At 41.5% G+C, this 21254-nt stretch overlaps 2 protein-coding genes across 6 annotated transcripts in view; one reads left to right on the top strand and one right to left on the bottom strand.

Moving 5' to 3' along the window:
• Positions 1-10838, top strand: part of ARFGEF1 (ARF guanine nucleotide exchange factor 1) — an 87529-nt gene extending 76691 nt beyond the window's left edge. The window contains exons 33-39 of the mRNA XM_082303196.1: positions 2702-2771; positions 5419-5548; positions 6352-6491; positions 6870-7038; positions 7534-7672; positions 8574-8691; positions 9431-10838. Coding sequence (XP_082159322.1) covers positions 2702-2771; positions 5419-5548; positions 6352-6491; positions 6870-7038; positions 7534-7672; positions 8574-8691; positions 9431-9595 — 931 coding nt within the window. The 3' untranslated portion in view covers positions 9596-10838. The remainder of the gene's footprint in view (positions 1-2701; positions 2772-5418; positions 5549-6351; positions 6492-6869; positions 7039-7533; positions 7673-8573; positions 8692-9430) is intronic.
• Positions 10839-14080: 3242 nt separating this feature from the next.
• The window catches only part of CSPP1 (centrosome and spindle pole associated protein 1), a 61301-nt gene continuing 54127 nt past the window's right edge, over positions 14081-21254 (bottom strand). For all 5 annotated transcript variants that reach the window (XM_082296563.1, XM_082296567.1, XM_082296565.1 and 2 more), the window contains 3 exons: positions 19049-19155; positions 18742-18892; positions 14081-14815 (listed from right to left, as the gene is read on the bottom strand). In XM_082296563.1, coding sequence (XP_082152689.1) covers positions 14589-14815; positions 18742-18892; positions 19049-19155 — 485 coding nt within the window. In that variant the 3' untranslated portion in view covers positions 14081-14588. The remainder of the gene's footprint in view (positions 14816-18741; positions 18893-19048; positions 19156-21254) is intronic.

Here is a 21254-nt window from a genome sequence, read left to right as displayed (position 1 = left end):
AATGTTGAAATGAAGACAGACAAATAACACAGTGGTATATATGAAAATTTTATGGGCAAGTGCTTTATTGCCAGTTGTCTTCAAGTAGTCAGAGGATACGAATCTCTAGAGTGTAAAGTATCTTCTGGCAGAAGTTCTTATTAGGCTGATCAGGTAGGGTTACGTATGTTTTTTTTTAGCATTCATGTAAAACATCTTCCAGCTGTTGTGAAACTAACTTCTGTAATTTAAGAGCTGCAGCATTGGCTGCAGGAGTTCTTAATTGCAGTATCAGCCTCTCCTGGTTCTTGGCAAGTTACTTTTTTGCAAAGAGAGATGATCATATTTCCTTGTTTGGAAAATGTACTATAACATTTATTCAGCTACCAATTTCTGCAAGGACCACTTGCTAGAAAGCCACAAATCAGGCTGCTGCCAAGCATCTACAGATCACTGAGGTGTTGATAGCTGAAGATACTAATGCAGAATGACAGAGTGGCTAAAGTTGGAAAGGGCTCTGGCAATTTTGTGGTCCAGCCCCTGTGCTTAGGCATGGCCACCCAAAGCAGTTTTCCCAGGATCATGTCCTGACTTTTGAATATCTCCAAGGAGGGAAGCTCTACAGCCTTTCTGGGCAACCTCTGCCTGTGCTTGATCACCCTCACAGTGAAAAAGTGTTTCCTAATGGTCATATGGAACCTCCTGTGTTTCTTTGTGCCATTGCCTCTGGTCCTGGCATTGTGAATCACTGGGAAAAAGCCTGGCTCTGTTCTCTTTGCACCCACATTTCAGATATTTATAGCATGTTGATGAGATGTGCTGAGCCTTTTCTTCTCCAGGCTGGACAATCCCCATTGTCTGAGACTCTTCTCATAGGAGAGATGCTCTAGTTGCTTCCTCACCTTTGTGGCTTTCGCTGAGCTTTCTCCAGTAGGTCCATGTCTCTCATACTGGAGAGCCCAGGACTGGCCACTGTGCTGAGCAGAGGGGCAGGATCCCCTTCCCACCTGCTGGCAGCTCTCCTCACACAGCCCAGGGTAACGTTTGCTTTCTCTGCAGCAAGGGCACCCTGCTCACTCCTGTCCAGCCTGTTGTCTATCAGGATCCCCAGGGCCTTCTCTGGGGGCCAAGCTGCTTCCCAGCTGGACAGCCCCCAGTACATCCTGGGGTGTGGGCTCATTCCTCCCCAGGTGAGGCACTTCGTTCTTCCCCTCACTGAACTGCACAAGGTTCCCATCAGCCCATTTCTCCAGCCTGTGGAGGTCCCTCTGGATAGCAGCATGACCCCCTGGTGTATCAGCCACTCCTCCTACTTTTGTCATCCAGCTTTCTGAGAGTCTGCTCTGCCCCATCACCCAGATCATTAAGATACAGGACAGAATGGGACCCAGTATTGACCCGTGGGGTGTACCACTAGATACTGGCCTCCAACTAGATTCTGTGCACCTAATCACCATTCTCTTGGCTTGACTCTTCAGTCAGTTTTCAGTCCATCTCACTGTTTGCTTGTCTAGCCCCTTGTTTGTTAGTTTATTTTAATAGTTTCTTCAATTTTTCTTTCAGTTTAATTTCTATTCTGTTTATAATTTTTGTTAGTTTAAATTTTCTGAAGCTTCCTGAGAGCAAATCTTGGCTTTCTGGTGCTCAGAAGTACAGTGTGAATGCCCTCTAGTCCTCCAAAATTTCAAGAGTTAGAATTGGTTCCTTGCATAAATTATGATGGTCTGGCCTCTACTGGTTCACAATGGCTCATAATTCTAATACCTCAATTTGTGTCCTTGCAGCTTTTAAGAATCAGTTCAGTTCTCTGTTCTGCTTTATTTGTCTTATTACATGCCTCAAGACTTTATCTTTTCTTAACTCCAATTTGTTTTTTTAGTTATCCAGTATTTAGTTTTCTGGAGATCAGTGGTGTATTCATTTACGATGCTTAGCTTGTTGGGGAAAGCTCTCCCTTAGGATATGCAGACATAAATGTCCAATATGTGTTACCTCACACAGATTGAGACTAAAGAGTTTGAGATCATGACAATGACAAGTAACTTCAATCTTACTTTGTAGCAGTAGACTGGATAGAACAAGAAGTGATGGGACAATTTACGTTATTTAATCCAGTTTCCCTCAATTCTTGGCAGGCACAGACAGTTTCAGTGAGTTATAATTAGTGCAGAAATTTTTTAGTGCTAAGGCAAAGATCCTCAAGACAGCAGTGCCCTGTAGGAAATCAGCAGGGAAGAGGTCAGAAGTATTGCCAGCAACTTGATACCTCATAACAGCAATGAATCCTGAGTGGAAGTGGTGAATCTTAAGTGGAAATAGAAACATAATGCTGGAACATACCCCAGAGAGAGAATGCAAAACATCTCCAAATGTTCATGTGATTTGTTCTGGAGTAGATTCATTCCTTATTCTAGATGAGGCAGTGTGGGAGAAGAGGCCCACCAATGGCACTAAAGCACTGCCTTAAAACAAATCCAGTATTTCTGAGAAAAATTAATCCACCTCTGCACAGTCCACTTGTCCATCCAAGGTAGTTGGCAGAAATGTTGAAGTTCAAAAAACACAGTACTTACATGTTTAAATATGTGTGAAAGAATAAAATGTACTTAGAATTGAAGTTAATGCAAAAAATCCACACCATGTTGAAGGGGACTCTTTAGAGTGCTGGTTCTGATTTATATTTCAAACTTAGTAAATTTGGGATTGGTTTTGTGTTTTCAAGGCTGCTGACTTGGCGACCAGTTGGTGGGGAGTTTTGCTCTGGCTCTCCCTCTGATGCAAAAGAAAAACTGGTAAGCTGCTGAAATAAAAAAATAATTTGATAGCAAGAGCTCAGTCCAAGTGTGTTGTGATGTAGAATAGGTGAAAAGTATACTTGGTTTAAATACATTTTTCAGTTTTGATTTATGTGATTTTTTTTTTCCAGCTCAAGTGCTATTTAATGTTTAAAAATGGCAAGGAATTAACTGATACAGAAGTACGTATTTGTTTGCAGCAAAGTTGACTTCCAGAAATTGGCTGTAGGTAGTTACCTGTGTTTGTTTTAAGTAATGTCCTGTGTTTGGTAGGTTTCTCTAATACTGTATTTGAGCTTTGAGTTGTTTTCTGGTTTGGGTCATGGTTTTTCTTTCATTTTGATGTACTGGCAAGAAGATAAACTGCTAAAGAGGGATAGATTGACAGTTAGATCGACTTTTTCTTTTTTTTTTCCCCTCCAAATTTTCTCTTGTAATATCTTAAATATCTATTTAAGATAGAAAATGGATATAACCATCAGATTTCTTAGCATTGATTGCATAAACTGATGTGAAGTCTGGATTTGCCTGCAAGTGACAGTCCTGTAGCTGCTTTGCTACTGATGAGAATGAGTTTAGCTTTTGGACGTTCTCACAAGATTGCTGCATGAAGTTCTTTATAGATTAGTGAAGGCACTTGGTAACAGTTGCTCAAGGATAATGGTCCCAAATGAGCTTGACTAAGAGAGACCGACTCCCTCCATTTATCTTTATGGAGTGTGAACATGATTCAGTGTCCTGGTTTGACATTGGCCCAATGCCAGGCACCCACGAGAGCCGCTCACTCGCCCTCCCCTGCCACAGCTGGGCAGAGGAGGGAAAAGGAAAAAAAATTAACCAAGGCTCCATGAGTGAGATAAGGACTGGGAGAAACACTTCAAGGGGGAAACAAGCTCAACTTCAGTTGCGAAGTGAATTTATTATTAACAGAATCAGAGGGGGATAATGAGAAGTAAAATAAACCCTTAGAACACCTTCCCCCCCCAGCCCCTTCCCACGGACAGGGCAGGGGGGTTTGGTCTGTTCATCACCAAGATTTCCTTCCGCTGCTCCAGGACAGGAGTCTTCCCCTGCGAGGCCGTGGGGTCCCTCCCACCGGAGACAGTTCTGAACTTCCCCGGCTTGGGTCCCCTCTCAGGAGCAGCAACCCCACCGCCCCTGCTGCAGCGTGAGCCCCTCCCACGGGCACACAGCCCTCCCAAAACTGCTGCAATGTGGGTTTCTCTTTCCACGGGGTGCAGCCCTCCAAGGACAGGCTGCTCCAGCCTGGAAGCAGGGCCCTCTCTCTCCACTAGGTCTCCCACGGGATCACAGCCTCCTCCAGGCATCCACCCTCTCCAGCACGGGCACCTCCCCCACGGGCTGCGGGTGGATCTCTGCATCCCCCATGGATCCCCATGGGCTGCAGGGGCACAGCTGCTTCACCATGGTCCTCACCACGGCCTGCAGAGGAACCTCAGCTCTGGAACGTGGAGCACCTCCTCCCCCTCCTTCTCCCCGACCTTGGTGTCACCATGTTGTTTTCCCTCACATGTTCTCACCTCCTCCTTTCTCTGACTAGAATCCAAAATCTTGTGACTTTGTTTTGATTTTCTTCTTAAATGTGTCATCACAGAGGCGTTACCAACCTCTCTCATTGGCCCAGTTTTGGACAGCAGCATGTCCATCTTCAGAGCCATCAGCCATTGGCTCTGCTGGACATGGTGGGAAGCTTCCAGCAGCTTCCTCATAGGAGCCGTCTTTGTGGCTCCCCTGCTACCTAAAACCAGGCTGTGCCAAACCAATACGTTCAGTTAAAACAGAAAGTAAATGTTTGTGATGGCTAGTTCTCATTATATGGATATTATACTTTCATGCTGTATTATGACTCATTTATATATATATTGGCTATATTTTTTATCCATTTATGTCAAATATAATAGCATGCATAAATGGCAAATAAATTCAAAGTCTTGAGTAAATTGAAAGATCTTTTCCCTTTGAAATAGTTTAACATGAATGTTTTTAAAAACTGTTTTTGTCTTCAGCATAAAAAAATATTTTGCAACTTCAAAATTAACAGAACTTGCATAATAAATTATACTAAAGGAAAAATATTTTGGCTTTCTCATTTAGTAGGATAGAATCTTTGCAGGCTTTGGATATTTTCATCTCATTTTTCTTTAGGTAGCTCAAATATGATGGAGCGTTTTGGTATCTATAGACATTATACTTACTAAACTATATATTTTTACTTAATAGAGATGAAATCCTTGGTTATCTAGTGATATGAGGAGCTGAGATGTTCTTTACAGGAACCTTGCAGCAAATCTCCTACTCTTGATCTGATAAAAGCCATAGTAACTCTTGGCTGACAGAAGAAGTGCTTGGAGGGCATACAAAAACCTATCTGAAAAATGCTACTCATCTACTTTTCTGTGCACTTAAGTATTTGTTACTTGATAAATTTTCAGTTGTTTCTTAGTAGCTCATCTGTTTGGTGCATTTTTCATGAATGCTCATAGCAAATATGAATAGACGTGAATGGAAGTGCAGTGTTGAAACAGCAAATGTCTTGAGCTCTGAAGATCCCAGCACTATTATCAGTTAGGTTGCAGAAGTTTTATATAAGTTAATTACTTAATTTTTTTTGCTTTCTTTTCAGGATACAATCTCCCAGAAGTCAGTAGATATCCATGATTCCATTCAGCCTCGATCTTCAGATGGACGCCCATATCAACCCAGCACAGGGGCCACAGTAGCTGAAGAAACGAGTAAAGCCAGGCCAGCAGCAAGTGCGTGCTCTGCAGTGATTTGGCACTTGATATCTCTTAAGAGTAGTATTTAGTAGATGTTTGATATATTAGTTATAGCCCCAGCTATGACTTCAGAAACATGATGTGAAAAGATCACATTTTCAAACTTTTTGTCTTCATGCAGTATGACAGAATTCTCTTGGGCTCCTGTGGGTCCACATTTTTGGGTTGTGTTTTAAAAATCAAAGATTTCAACTGCAAGCTTCTAGGCTTTTTACCCAAAGCAAAATATTAAAAATAGTAGTCTCCTTACAGTGCTGTGTATTTTTTTTTCCTTAGGAGCAGAGATTTTTCAGTGCAAAATGCAACAGAAGCAGTAGCTGAAAAAGAATTCTGTCTGTGATTTGAAGAGAGTATATCAAACCCTTATTTAAGAGCCTTTTGCAGTTATGTGTTGGTGCTTAAAATGGTCATGTGGTGACATCAGCACTTGCCACAGCTGCAGACAAGCTATGAGGCCAATGCTGTGCTAAGCCTCCTGCCTGGGAACAGCCTCAGCCTCTGCCTCTTGCTATTGCACTGAAGGTCCAAGTCACTCATTTTGGTGATTTCTAGGTAACATTGAACCAGGTTGATCCAATGTATCACAGACAACTTCCGGAAACAGTTTTTTAAGATGTTTCAGTTGGTAACATGGTGATCTGTCCTGGTGTTAGTAATTCAGACAGGTGGATTCCAGCTTTGGTTTACACATGTGCTTGAAGTTAAACTGTTCTTCAACTTGCCCTCAAAATAGCTCAGAAAAGTTCTTTAGTTAACAAGTAATTTTCTTTCCTTTAAAGAATTTCCAGAACAGAAGTTATTTGCTGCTCTTTTGATCAAGTGTGTTGTACAGCTGGAACTCATTCAGACGATCGACAACATTGTGTTCTTCCCAGCAACTAGCAAAAAAGAGGATGCAGAGAATCTAGCAGCAGCACAAGTAAGTGGAACTGATAGATATCTCTCTTTTTAACACCTTTTCTTCCAATGGTTTTAAGATAAAGTTTCTTAAACTCCCGTAACAGCTGCTAATTTACAATTTTTACATAGGTTTGAGAATTTCCATTGGACTGTTGAGATCTTTTACAACTTCCATTAAATTGCATTTGCTGTGCCAGGGCAGCACTGTGGAGATTAAAACATGTATTGCTCAAAGGGATTTATGTAACTGGGATATGGATATAACCTTTACTACAGTGTTAAGTTTAAGTACAAGTACAGATGTAAACAGGTTAGGATGGAGTTATCACAGGAGCTTGCTGAAGACAGTTGCGAATTTTTACTTCAAATACTTTTTTTTTTCTTTTTTTTTTAATAGAGAGATGCAGTAGACTTTGATGTCCATGTGGATACACAGGATCAAGGGATGTATCGTTTCCTAACATCACAGCAGCTTTTCAAACTTCTCGATTGTCTGCTGGAATCTCACAGATTTGCTAAAGCATTTAATTCAAACAATGAACAAAGAACTGCTCTCTGGAAAGCAGGTGAGTCAGTCCCCTTGGAGAAATATTTTTGTGACGGTGTGAATTGACCCAAAAATAGGTCAAAAGTATTTTGATGCTGAATGTAAAAGTTGAAGATTTAGCTTTATAACTGCAGGATTCCTAAAGGGAGGGGATGTCATCTGTGCAGTTGCAAATATGTCTGGTTTCCTAAAATTTAAGGTTTCACTGAGGTACAGCTGCCAAGCTGATTCTTGGCTGTAGGTGTGAGTCCCATGCTTGAAAGCTGCAGGCACAAACACAGGTTTCACAGCTACCTGGAAGCTGAGATTAAAAATGGGTGCCAAACACAATCATGGCACATATAAATAGATTAATTTTTAGCAATGCTCCATTGTACTAAATGTTACGAGAAATTAATTACTGAGGTGGTTCTTCTGTCTGTGTGCAGAAGATGCTTAGAAAGAGAAGTGGGGGACTGTAAGAAAGAATGTCAGTTGAAAGAAAAATCTGAATGGATACTTGGAATTCCTGTAGGTTTCAAAGGCAAATCAAAGCCCAACCTGCTGAAGCAGGAGACGAGCAGCCTGGCCTGCGGGCTGCGCATCCTGTTCCGCATGTACATGGACGAGAGCCGCACCAACGCCTGGGAGGAGGTCCAGCAAAGGCTGCTGAAGTAAGGTCCATGGAGCTGAACCTGTTCATGTTATTTCTGATGTTAAAGAAGGGGGTTTTTATTTGGAAGGATATACCTTCTCTGTTTGCAGTGAACTTCTAGAGCTAATGTGTGTGATGGCAGTCGCAGCTAATATTAAGAGTTTTATGTTTTGTGGGGAGTGCTCTGCCTCCAGCTACTGATGCTGTCTCTCCTTTTTGTTCTCATCACATGTTTTGCAAAGAGAACAAAGGTTTTGTCACCTTTTTTTGTATCATCTGGGTAGGTGGAGGCTTGTTATAGCTCCTCTTTAAAAAGGAAAGCAACTATCATCTAAACCCTGCTTTTTCTTTCACTAGCCTCAGTGAAACTGCAGTGGAGCTGGCACTGTTTGTTCTCATCTGCAGAAATGGACACTGGGCTTGAGCAGCCTTGTGAGGATATAGAGGCTTTTTGGCTCTGTGGTTATTCATCTGAATGTTTTTTGTTTACAAAGTTTTTCAAGCAACTCTTGGAATAAGAGAGGGCTTAAAACCACAACAGCAACACTTAAGGCTGGGGCTTTAAGGTTCACAGACCAGGAAGCAGAGCTGAAAACTGCCTGGTTCCATCAACATGAGATGTTCCTAAAGTGCACATAGCATTTTGTCACATACCTCTCACAGAGCACTCGATACATTTCAAATACATGCACAAACAGCATAATCACATTTTTTCAGCTTATTTATTACTGAAGTCCTGGGACTTTGGGTTTAACAAAGTCACTGCTTTCTGTCATTAATCTTAGAGCAGCTTTCATAAAACAATGCTGTTCTACACTAGGGCTCTAGACTGCCAGAGGTTGCAAAGCCAAAGCTCCCTCTCTTCAGAAGAGCTCAGAAAGAAATGTGAGTTGCTATTTTTTTGTGTCTTTTGTCTCCAGTGTCTGCAGCGAGGCTCTGAGCTACTTCCTCACTCTTACATCAGAAAGTCATCGGGAAGCCTGGACTAACCTTTTACTCTTATTTTTGACTAAAGTCCTGAAGATAAGTGATGAGAGGGTAAGTAACTATTTGGAAGGATGTTTCAGATGACATGTACAGGTAAGAAGGAGTTCCGGACTGGTTTGTCACACACAGTTACAGACTCGACTTTAAAAGCTCCTGCTGCTCTGGAGACGCTCCTTGTGTTGAGGGAATGTACGTTCAAACTGCACTTGACAGATACTGACACTAATAATTCAGTGTGAAGGTGCAGTGAGTGATAAAATAAAACGTGTCAGAGAAGTTTAAAGATGCTGGAATCCTTTAGAAGTGTGTGTTGTTTTCACCCCTCTCCTGCTGAGGAAGGGAATTAGTGATGATATTTTATTCAAAGAATTAACTCTTGTTTCTGCCTCCAGTGCTGCGGGTACATGTACACCTTGACCTCCTCCAAAGCAATTCTGCAGTAAATAAATCCCTGTTTAGATCTCCCTCTGTTTCTAAGAAAACTTGGCTGAAATAATTAAGTGAAAAAGGCCAACTGCAAGAAAAAACTCATAATAGAAAAATACTTCCTCTTGGGGAATAAGCATTAGTAAAGAGCTTTGTGTAGCTGCTGAGCATCTGTCAGAGTATATCACAGCTGTCTTAGCCTTATTCTAGCCCTGCTAACTTCAGTTGTAAAGATGCTTCTGCTTGTTACTTTGTGGGTTTCTCACCCTCATTTGGTAGAGCATTTAATATTCATATTTTGCAGTGTGCTTTCTGAGGTGTACCGATATGTAATAGAGTAATTTCTTGTTTGTTTTCTCCTCAGTTCAAGGCCCATGCCTCGTTCTACTATCCTTTGTTGTGTGAAATCATGCAGTTTGACCTTATCCCTGAGCTTCGAGCTGTTTTGCGAAGGTTTTTCCTGCGGATTGGTGTGGTTTTCCAAATATCCCAACCACCAGAACAAGAGTCTGGAATAAGCAAGCATTAGCAGATAGTGACGCTGTGTTTCAAGGTTTATATTCCTCAGCTAAATAAAAGGACCAGGTAGCTGGGCCATTCTGTCTGGATATCCATATAAATGATTTCTTTCTCTGGCCACGTGTATCCAAGGGTTAACGGTACAGACGCTTACACTGTAATTAAGGCTTGCAACACTCCAGTCCCTCTCTTTCCTGGCGGATTCTCTCTCGTCGGTTTCTCTTGCCTGGCTGGTGCTGAGCACAGAGCCAGTTTTTAGCACGGTCCCCTTGTCAGCACGGGCTGCAGTGTCCTTTACTGTCCTAGACAGCAGTATAGCAACAGATGTTTATGGCGGGTGTGAAAGTAAAATGTACCCAAAGAAACATATATATGTAAAGGTTTGAGCTTCTGCGAGAAGTACAACTCAGGAGAGCTGTATTTTGAAGGATAAAATGTTTATAGTGAAAAGAAAATGGAGATTATTGTTCATGGAAAAAAATATTTAGCAACTATGTCTGATATTCTAAGTTTTTTGCACACTCAGGCTGTCTGAGACATTGGTAATCATCCTTCTGTGAAAATGTACAGAGATGCAGGTCTGTAATATAAACTCTTTAACACTATACAGTTCTTCCTGAATTATTTTATTTCTGTATTACTGATTTGTTGAAAGCCCATAACTCTTCCTTGTTTACCAAATGCACTAGAAGTTTGGGGTTCTTTTTTTGGGTTGTGATTTTTTTTTTCTTTTTTTTTTTGTTTGTTTGTTTTGTTTTGTTTCATTGTAGCCCAGAAGTTATTGTTGCTGACTTTTGTCAAGAACAGCGGTAGAAATATCACGACTGACATAACTACCTGTAATATACTTGTTTTAGGGCTTTTAAATATAACGAGCCATTGAAATGATGATCCTTCAAGGACTGGAACTTGAATCACTGCAAACAAGTCTAGGTTGTGTCTGCTGTCAGATGTTTTTTGTTTGATGTAGATTTCACTCTTATGTACAGAATTTAATGTTGGATATATTCAAGTAACAAATCTGGCATGGTTTGGGGATGGTTAAATTTATTGGAAATGTATTCATACTGTGAATTGTGCTCTGATGGTTAACAGACGAGATTGTCAAGCATTCTGTATTACAATGGATGTAGAAATTTTTTTCAGATGGACAAAATGTATATGGTACAGATATGTAAAGTTTTCTATGTAAAAAAATTCTGTACAACTTTCTGTACAATATTTGGTTCTCATCTGGCATATTCTAATCAGGTTATAGGTCAATAAAGTTTTTGAACTCTTTCATCAGTGCAATCAAAACCAGTCTAATCCACAGCTACTTGTCTTACAGTTTGCTTTGCCTCTCACGCTTTTGTTTCAAAGGAGCAAACCCCAGACCCCAGGAGCAGAAAGGTGGATGCCCTTTGGTTGACTGGGATGTGTCTTCTCACTTTTAGAGACAAATACAGAGGGAAAAAGAATGGTAAATTTAAAAAAAAGGTGGGCAGGGCTGGAGGAGAATAAAAGCACTGCATGAAGTGGTCAGATGAACCCTGTAGTGCTGCACAGATAGAAACTCAAGTACTGCACTTTGCTCTCTGGGGATTAAAATATAAACACCAAACATCTGATGGAGAAGGGGGGAAGGGAAGGTCTGAGATTGCAGTTCTGCTGACTTGGAGCACATCAGCAAGCTCAGCTGTGCCAGTGTCTTCGATTTTGTGAGTAAAAGTGGAATTGGATTGTACTTCAGTGTGTTCCCACAAAGCTCCTGACTGGTACAGGAGAGCAGTGTGAAGACCAAGAAGGTGTGTGAAGGACACTGCTCTCTCTTACAGGGCAATGAATCTGCCATAGACATTCACAGCAGGCTCCAGAAATAAGCATAAGCAGTTCAATGAAATAACTATGGAAAAGCCAGAAAAGGGAATTAAAATGCTGTGACCTGTGATTCAGAGTTTGCTCACAAAGTTAATTGGGGTGGAGCAAAACCAAATAGCAATTACCAGTGTCGGAAGGGGGAGAACTGAGGTTATTTGAATTAATTGTAGCCTTGCCTCTTGGGCTGTATTTTACTTCTTCAGTTTGTTGTGCTGTGTTTAAATCTTAAACTGCTGTGCTAGGCCAGATCTGAGGTCTTTCTTTGTTTGACAGTGATCAGTAATAATTTTTAGAGTATAATGTATTGCATCCCTATTCATTGTCATTCTCTTCCCCCATGACTTTAGCAAACTGTTCTGAGACCATTACCAGCGTGTTCCTGACACTGCTGCCCTGAGCACTATTTAAACAGCCACTGTTCCTTGTGTCTGCCCACTTGCTTTCTAATCATCTGTGTTCAGGATAGAACAGTGAGTACAATGAATTATCTAAAAACTTGGGCAGTTGGGGTTGTGGGGCTCTTTTTGGTTTTAAACCTCATTGCTTCATTGTCTTAGTGTACTCCCCTTTACTAATGACGTTTTTCTTTTACAGCCTGGCCTTCTCATGTCTTATTTATTGCTTATGTGGAAAAGGCCCAATAGCTGTTAAATTTTGATTCATTGGGAACTGAACTTCAGTGTCATCGTAACTCTTCTCTGTGCATCTCTTTGATTCTTGCAATGCCAGAGCAGCACCAGGTGTACTCTGAGCATCTTACTCAACGTGCAGCTCTCTTAACATTCACATTTGTGATAATTATCAAGAATCGGGGGTCAGGGGCAGGGAGTAGGTTCTGTTTTAGTAATCTCAGTATCCATCAGGGCTGTGGACTGCATATATATTTATTTTGCAGGTGAGGCTGTCATGATAAAAAGTTTTAAAAAGTTAGGCAGAAGGGCCCTGCCAAAAGCTGAACTTCGGAGACGCAGAGAAAGCTGAAGGAAACGTCTGGAAAGGGAAGCCTCAGGGCCCAAGAGAGGGTGGCTGTCCGGAAGAGCGGAATTCGTGGTGCTAAGGGCTGCTGAGCAGTGAGGTTAAAGTCATTTCAGTGGTTGCTGGCCACAGCACAGAGGGGCTGTGCCTGGCCATGAGCTGGAGTAAAGGAATGCTGTTACAGTGGGGATGTTGCAACACGCGTATCAAACAATGAGGCCCGTGGAAAGAAATACCTATGGACTGATTCTTGATAGCTGTTTCAGAGATGTTTATTTCTCCAGCCGCATGGCCGGGGCTCTGCCGAGGAACTGAGGCAATCAGGGGACCCGAGGGTCCCTGCCTGCGCAGGGGAACACAAAACAACCAATGGGAACGAGGCTGAGCAGGGGCAGGGAAACACCGTGTGTCCCCTCAGGGCCCCTCTCCCAGGGCTACATGGCAGGGGGAGGGCCCCAACATTTCACCAGTTTATTTTTAACAAAAAGAGATTTAAAACTTAACATTGAAAACAACTGGATAAACATGAGAGAACAGAATGCCAGCCTGTGGTGGTCTGTGGCATTTACAAAACTTACTGCAGTGAAATGAGGGTGGCTTTTTAGGGCAACACTTCATGCTTCTGCCAGGGGTAAAACGCTGACTAAAATTAAAGAAATAAAGAATAATTAAAATTCGGTAGGCAACTAGATGAGGAAGAAGAGAAATTCTGCCTCTAGCCTGGAGTTAGGGCAGTGGGCGTGTTACAAAGTTCAACTTGTGAAGTAACTGGAGAGAGCCATCGGGGCAGGTGACAAAAACATAAAAGGCGTAAGGTGGGATTTGGTGTGAGAGGGTGGTCAGTGTATTACTACAAAGCATTTTCATCTCAGCTGCTTAAAATTATTTCCGCTGCCTCTGGTAAATCCAGACTGAAGCAGCCATGCAGGCTGCAGTACCTGCTCCAGCCCAGGCTGGGGATTACACCACTGCCCCTGCTTGAGTGGCCACCACTGTCACAGCCACGCTGATGAACACAAGCCTTCTCACTGCTGAGCCAGAAATTCAGGGCAAGAATTATCCTGATTTGGCAAATCCTCTCTGGATAGGAATGGGCTAAGCCCATGAAGAAGCTGAACACCACCCAGGTTTGAAGTGCATCTGTCAGCAAACATTGCCTGCCATCATCATGGAACTCCTGTAGCCTTCAACCATGTTTACAAAAGCTTGAAGATGGCATTTTAGTAAAAATAAAAGACCTTTGTAAAAACTTCTTGTTTTCATCGGTAGTTTGTTGGGATCTTTTTTTTCCTCTGTTGATCATGTTTAGGCCTCTGGGTGGGAATTTCCTAACCAAGAGGAAAGCTGTGGCATTACCCTGCTTCACCTTGGTCATCTAGTTCACTGCACTCCTAAAATCTCGCTTCCATCTACATGTCTTTGCTAAAGCTCTGTACTCTTAATCAACAGATTTTCCATGTGTTTTTGTTTCTTTGCAGACAGCCTTAACAGTTTGTTCATGAGTAAATGAAAGCTGAAGCAAATAATAAGAAAATTGAAGTCGGCTTTCACAGTTTTTGTAACAAAAATAATTTTAGTAACAAAATACTTTATTAACTCTTCAATCAGAAACATAAATATATGCAACAATATCTGTATTTTCATCACATGACAAGTTAGGGAATGTAAGACACATTGCTAATAGTAATTTTTTTCCCCATGAAAGTGTTAGCTGCACTTTTCATGCAGGATAGCATTTATCCTGTATGAAAAGTAAGCATCCTTCTTCAAGTTATTCACTCTTTGGATAAAAACCTAATGCCCTTCTGCTGTTGGGCTACGCTAATACCAGACAGTTTTGGACTTTGACTATAAAGCTAAAAAACATCTTTGATTTAATATCAAATTCACACACACACACCACACTCTGTTTCTGAGGCTGAAACTTAAGTTGTATAAAAAGTGCAAAAGCGGCCAAGCTATTCCTCCATTTCCCACGTCACGGAATAGAAAACATCCCTGTGCTACATCTCTGTTCCACTGCAGTGTCTGATCCTTTATTATTGCTATTTTAAATTGCACACACAGCTCCACACTCTGTACACGGAGGAGAACTCTCCCTGCAGGATTCTGGCCGGTGCAGCGGTGCTGGGCGCTGCCTCCTCGGCCGCGGCGGTTCCTGGGCTGCGTCAGCCGTGCGCGGTGGAGAGGCCCTGCCAGCCCAGCGGGAGCGCGTTCTCCGGGGAGAGCTTTGCTGAGCCCGGCTGCTCCGCCAGGAATCTCCGGAGCGTGGCCGACGTTCCCGGTCGCAGCCAGGGCTCTGTGGCCTCAGTGTCCGTGGAGCTGGGGCGTCTGCCGGCGTGGGACTGAGGGCGCTTCAAAAGGTCATCCACATCCCCCAAGGAAATGTCATCACCTGAGAGAGGAGGAGAGCAACGCTCCTGTGAGAGGGGACAGAAGCTCTTCCCATCACAGCACTGGCCAGGCTTGGCTGCAGTGAATGCATCAATTACACTTTTAAATGACATTTGTTTCTACTTAGCACATGGTTGCTGCTGTTCTGGGAACTGGGCCCCAACAGCTCCCCACCACCAGCTCAGCGAGGGATAAGGATACAGGCAAAGGTGGGTGGACTCAGCAGAGGGTTCTTGCTTTCCAAAAAGTTTCCATTTAGTCAAATCTGTCCATGCATATATGCATTAAAATGCATGTAAAAATAAAGCCATTCAATTACAGGGGCCTGGCTGAACACTTGTATAGACAGTCTCCTACTGAGGAAGAATTGTTTTAACTTCGTTTAACAGTGCAAATGCAGGTGAGCCTGTGCATCACAGCCCAGCTACAGCTCAAAACCTCAATGCAGTCTCATGCTGAAACTGGCTAAGTTGGGATCTTCCAGCTACAAAACAAACCCCAGCAAATAAAAACCAGAACTGCCTTGCCTTTGAACTTGGGGTCATTATCACTCTGTACCTCTACTATTACTTGTACATACACCTAATACCTTAAACAAGTAGTTCTTAGTGTGGATTATCAAACAACATACATTTTTACTATAAATGAAGGGGTATAAAGGTATAAGTTCCTCTGTGCTGTTCATTTCCAGGCTTTACAACATTTATATTTTACATACTTAAACCAAAATTGTGCAATTCCCCTCTAGCTGTAATGATTGAAAATTGCAATGTTTTCCTCTTAAAACTGAGTCACGTCAATGAGGAGGTTCTGGTTTCTTGGTATTTAGGGTGGGCAGAAAAATATTTAAAGACTCTGGATTAGGAAAAAAAAAATCAACATTTTTGCAGAAACATCCTAATTCAAGCAAAACAGAATTGTATATTCTTTAGTGATAAAATAATTCACCTAAGTAATTGATAAATATCATGTAATTTAAGTATTTGGATGATTTTTACAGATTTCAGGGGTTTATTCTGGAAAACGATGACTTTTTAAAAATGAGAACTTAAACCAAAGCTTCTTTGACGATTCTCATTAAAAACTGAAAGTTGATGTTCTGACCATGGGTGTGAGAGCCCAAGGCCTGGAGAAGCAGCAGCCAGGTGTGCAGGGGTGAAGGGAGGAACAGGAAATGCACAGCCCCAAATACACTGGGAGCAAGGGCTCCGTTTTCCTCTTTGTGTGTTAGGTGGGATTGCAGGTTCTAAAACAAAATGCCAAATACTTTTTGTTCTGAAAGAACTTGGCACGAATCACTAGTTCTGTCACATAATACAGACAGTGATCTGATCATCCTCCAAGCCTTCCCAGTCTGGTTAAAACTTGTCTGTAACACTAGAAGTGAGAGCAGACCTCCCTCTCTCTAGGGCCTGTCATCTCCTGTGCTGGAAGCTGGCAGAGTGAACCTCTTTGTCTCCTCAATCCTGGGTCAGATGAACTCTCCTGTGGGTTGGAGCCCACAGTTTTTTGAAGACATAGGTTATAGTGGGGTTAACAGCCACAGCAGGAAAAGTCGTTACCTAAACAAAATTAATTTTCTCTTTGCTGCTTTAAGAGATTATATTTAGCAACAGTAAAAATAAGGTTGTTTAGAGACAAATAGTGAATGTCCAGGCCGGAGGGCTGCATTTCCCCACACTTAACTACTTCTTCCTTTAAAGCAAAGCCTTTAGATCTTGCAAATGGCAGAGGTAAGATCAGCTCTTCTACGAGAGGTAAGATCACGGTGCACATCACTGGATCAGACTCACTTGGTGCTGCTTTTAGAAAGCACAGCAGATTAGCTGCACTGCACAACTTCATTGTGAATTTCAACACTTTGCACATGCCATAAAAAACTGTCTTTAATTGGGACACATATCAAGACTCTTGATAATTCAGTCTGCATGTGGAGGCTGGGTGTAAGGAGAACTTTCCTTAGCGTGAAATCCTGGTTAGGAAATTGAATGGTATCTGGATTCCTGCAAAACACCAATGGCAGCACATCCTGTGTGCGCAAATCTCTGAGCATTCCCTCTTCTGTATATGAGCCTGCTCTTGTTTATGCCCTTAGGAACACACATACCTTGCCTGACAGAGAAGGCATCTCAGGCTTGCAGAGACTCCATCACCCAAATATTCACCAAGTCTACACTGATAGGAATTCTTCTGGATGGTGAAAATGGAGAAAGCCTGGCTCCTTTTCTCTCATTTTCCAATTAAGAAAACAATACTAGGACGCCTTTAGGATTCCCACATCAGCCCCACAGGAGAAAGTGAACTGCTGCAGACAGAGCCTCCTTATTGAACCGGATCAGCTCTTAGAATTTATCAAAGCCTGTGAATTGCCATCTCTCGTCATTTCAAGGGAAGATAACCAGGTTCCTTGGTTATATATTTGAGAGATTTGTTTTCTCTCAGCAGTGTCTTTGAGGGCAGAGGAGAAATTACAGTCCTGGCTGCTCAGAAAGCAAGAGGATGCCACCAGGGTTCTTTGAAAAAAACTTGGCTTCACTCATTTTTTCTGTAACATCCCTGAGCACAAGAACAGGAGGGCAGGCAGCAGTGCAGCCTGAACGACCACAGCTGAGCAAGAGGATCTCTTGCTCCCTTTCCAAGAGGCACAAATGCTAACCATGAGTGATGGATCCCCATGTGCTCCAGAGAACAAGCTACATACAGACATATATATAAATATATATATGTGTGTGTGTGTGTATATGTATACACACAGATCAAAATTATATTTAGCTAAAGGCTGAAACTCTGGCGACTGTGACAAACAGAAGGAAAGCAAAATAAAAAGTGTAGTGCATATGATAGGTGGAATTCTAAAAGAGGTGAGATAAAACAAGGATACAGAAGTGAAAGTAGTTCATATAGCAAAAATATCTGGGTAGAGTAAAATCAGTAAAGAGTTTATTTAGATTATAGAAGAAAATAGTATGAGTAGGGGTGTTTTTTTTAGTGACTTAAAACCACAGTGAGGTGGTTAAAACAGAAAAAAACACAAGGATGAAGTGCTTGTAAGAGTGCCCATAGCAACAGAATCAAAAATACTGCCAGCATCTGTACTCTCATTAAGTTTATAAAAAGGATACTGATACTGTAATTGCCTAGACAGCATAGCAACTACCTCCAAAAAAAGGGAGACTTCAGACTTGTATTCAGACTTGTATGAAAGAATCATTAGCACAAAGTGTATGAACTGGGTCACAATCCATGTGAGAAATTAGAGGCCATTAATGGTTGCCATGACTGGTACTTCACACACAACAGGGGTCTAGATCAGGCAGCCAGCATTTGGAGATGCTCCAAGACAGCTCCCAGCGCCTGATGTAAGAAACATGGAATGAATTCAAGTGTGTGTGCAGTGAAAGGGATACTCAAATACTCACATACTCAAATACTGAATGATCATTAATATTAACAAACCACTAGAAAATCAAATTAACTAGAAACTGAAGTACTTCATCATACACAATTCTCTGGCATATCTTCATGCTGGCTGGACCACAGACATCTGATTCCCAGGAATGCCAATAAGCTCACACAGGCACCTCATCATCATTCATCACTTGGGCGTTTCATTTCTTCCCACTGTCAGTTCAGCTGTGCAGCTGGATATCCCCATGCTGCTGCCCAGTCACACACTGCAGTGGTGCAGGCAGGACAAGTATGAGTGGCTGATCAGACAGGAATATGAGAATCTTCTCCTACTCTCCTGCTCTAAACTTACTCTAAAGGAGCTGTGTCGAGGTGTACCAGCTACAGAGCTCTATAAATAACGCCTGTGTTTGATCTGCTTGCTTGCTGTTCTGCTACATGAAGCCTATTACTATTTGCTCCTTTAATTATTGTAATTACTTGATGTTCACTACATCATCTCTGCTACAGGGAGCATACCTAAGGAAGGAGATTTCTGCTGGGGCTCAGTCAGTCTGTGCAATCGCTCCTCATTCTTGCCTTTCACCTGATCAACGTCAAGGCTGAAGTTTGAGTGCAAAGAGAAGCTGTCAGGCTGCAGCAACGGTGTCTGGCCTGGTGGAACTTCCTCCTGTAGGGATTCCAAAAATGCACAAATCCTTCAGTTAAACAGCATCCTTTTCAAAAGGGCAAATAGCTACACACGTACTCTCTCAGGAGCCATAACATGGAGTCACTGAGGAACCACAGGAAGTCTGACATTACTTCTGTCAGTTCTCATACGTACAGCACTTTCCAAAGCTCTCTGCTTTAGTCGTCTCCTCTCCCTTGCAGAAGATGGATGCTGTGGTAATAAATTAACTTCTAAGGCAGAAAACGTTTCCCCATTAGCACCTGGAAAAACAGGTGAAATAATTTTCAAATAAATCAAAATACCAGAGAATGCTCAAACCCGTTTATGTTTTGAAAGAAGCCAATACATTGTACTTGACTCCATCACAGGAATCAGAGGAAAGTATTCATTACAGATCTTGTTTATGCCTAGACCTTTAAAGAAAATGAGTACTCAAATGAGCACAGTACCTCTGCTTGAAAGAGAGAACACTTGGAAAATCAGTGTCATAAAGAGATACAATCATGTAACAAATTATGTTTGTAAATATGTTACATGGAATATGTAATAACATTACATGGACTGACAACGTTACCTGGAATATGATAACACAAAATCTATGCATTAACCACACATCCTTGGTTGTATCTCAGCCTTTTCATGAAATAAAATGTTAGAATCTGTTAATACAAAAATAAATAACTACACTTTTTGATCATACTTTATCACATTACAGCAGGGGGGTTTAATCTATTTTATAATATACATGGACCCTAAGGTCACATCTCTGCTTCACACTTGTCTATTTACTCTTCTTTAGCTGACTCTGGAAACTCTTTCAAACAGGTACTTTTTTTTTTTTCCCCCCCCCAGGACCAGTAACCACTGCCTGGGGCTGGTTCATGGCTTTTCTGCTGCTTGGTGCAGACAGTGGGCTCTGTTTCCTACTGCTGTCCCTCTGGCATCTTCAGAACAGAGACTCCCAGGAAAAGGAAGGACTCTGCTCAACAAAACCCCTACAGAATCCGTTACCACCAACTACTCTTTGTGACAATGAAGTCACATTTTGGGAAAGTGCTTAGTCCAGTATATCACATAAAGTAAAAAAAAAAAAAAAAATTAAAATAAATGTGTGTAAATTCTAAATGTAACAATTAAACAAACAGTTATTTTGATTGAAAATTGATACTTAGGTTTGAAAATAAATTTGATTGATATCAAACAAGTTCAGATTAACAAAAAGATATTTTAAAAAATTCTTTTATATTGTCAGTTGTTTTTTTCCCTAAAAATATATTTTTTATTCTCTTCTTGTCTCTTCTCTCCCGAGTTTCACCAAAGGTACTCATGCTCTTATCACAAATATTTTAAGTAAAAAAAATCAAAGCATAATTTTAAAATGGTGTAATGCTAACAATTCATGCATCAGAATTCCAGCTACAAGACCAGCTGAACTTCACTAGATTCAAAATAGTGCTATTACTTGGAATATAGAACATGGTTTAACAGTGTGAATTTGTCACAACAAAGAACAAGCTTAAGAATTTATTTGTATCATTAGTGTATCATCAGTATCAGATGCTACCTTTTTCCTGTAAGCATCTATCATTCACATCCTGCTGCACAGAGATGCTTTCAAATCACTACATTAACACTAATGGATTCTAAGGTTTTCAGTGAGGCAAAAAAATGGAAAAAAGAAACTGATAAACCACTTTATTTCTAACTGCCTCAAATTTCTGAGCCCTAGGAGATGAATTCATTTGTAATGCTAACATAATAGATGCCAAAATTGAGTTGGATTTCAAACTCATGTCAAAAAAATCTCAACCAAAACAGAGGGTAGTGTTACACTCTTCTTAGGAAATGGCACACACTGTTAAAATACATCCCCTGTATTTCACAAAAGACCCTCAGACAATGTAAGCAGCACAACTCCAGAGAAGGCAGCCCACAGATAATGATAGTTTTTAATTCTCACTTCAGGGATGGAAGTCACCAGATGCATATCCAGAATGTTAGTAGCTATTTATAAAGCCCAACTAATGCAAAGGATAACACATTTTTAGGTAATGCATACAGCTCACTATTGAAGAACATGGTTTTCATCAGTCATAAATGATTGGGGGGGGGAGGGGAAGGGAAAAAAAGTGGGGGGGGGGGGAATAAATAATATGCTAGGTTAACTGCAACACCTCACTAAACTGCAAGTACCAGCTGGAGGGGGAGAAGAAGGAAAAGGGTGAGAGGACTATAAATATCCTGAACCTCATGAAAGTGGTGAATAAAACCAAGAGCACCCCATTACAGAGTTCGCAGATTCAGAGCAGATGAAAGGACATAGTTCACAGAAGGCACAGGTTGGATATTAATCCACACA

This window comes from Coloeus monedula (assembly GCF_965178545.1).
Source record: "Coloeus monedula genome assembly, chromosome: 1".
In the NCBI taxonomy this organism is placed as follows: domain Eukaryota; kingdom Metazoa; phylum Chordata; class Aves; order Passeriformes; family Corvidae; genus Coloeus; species Coloeus monedula.
Note: the sequence above shows the minus strand (reverse complement) of the source record. Positions and strands in the feature narration are given on the sequence as shown.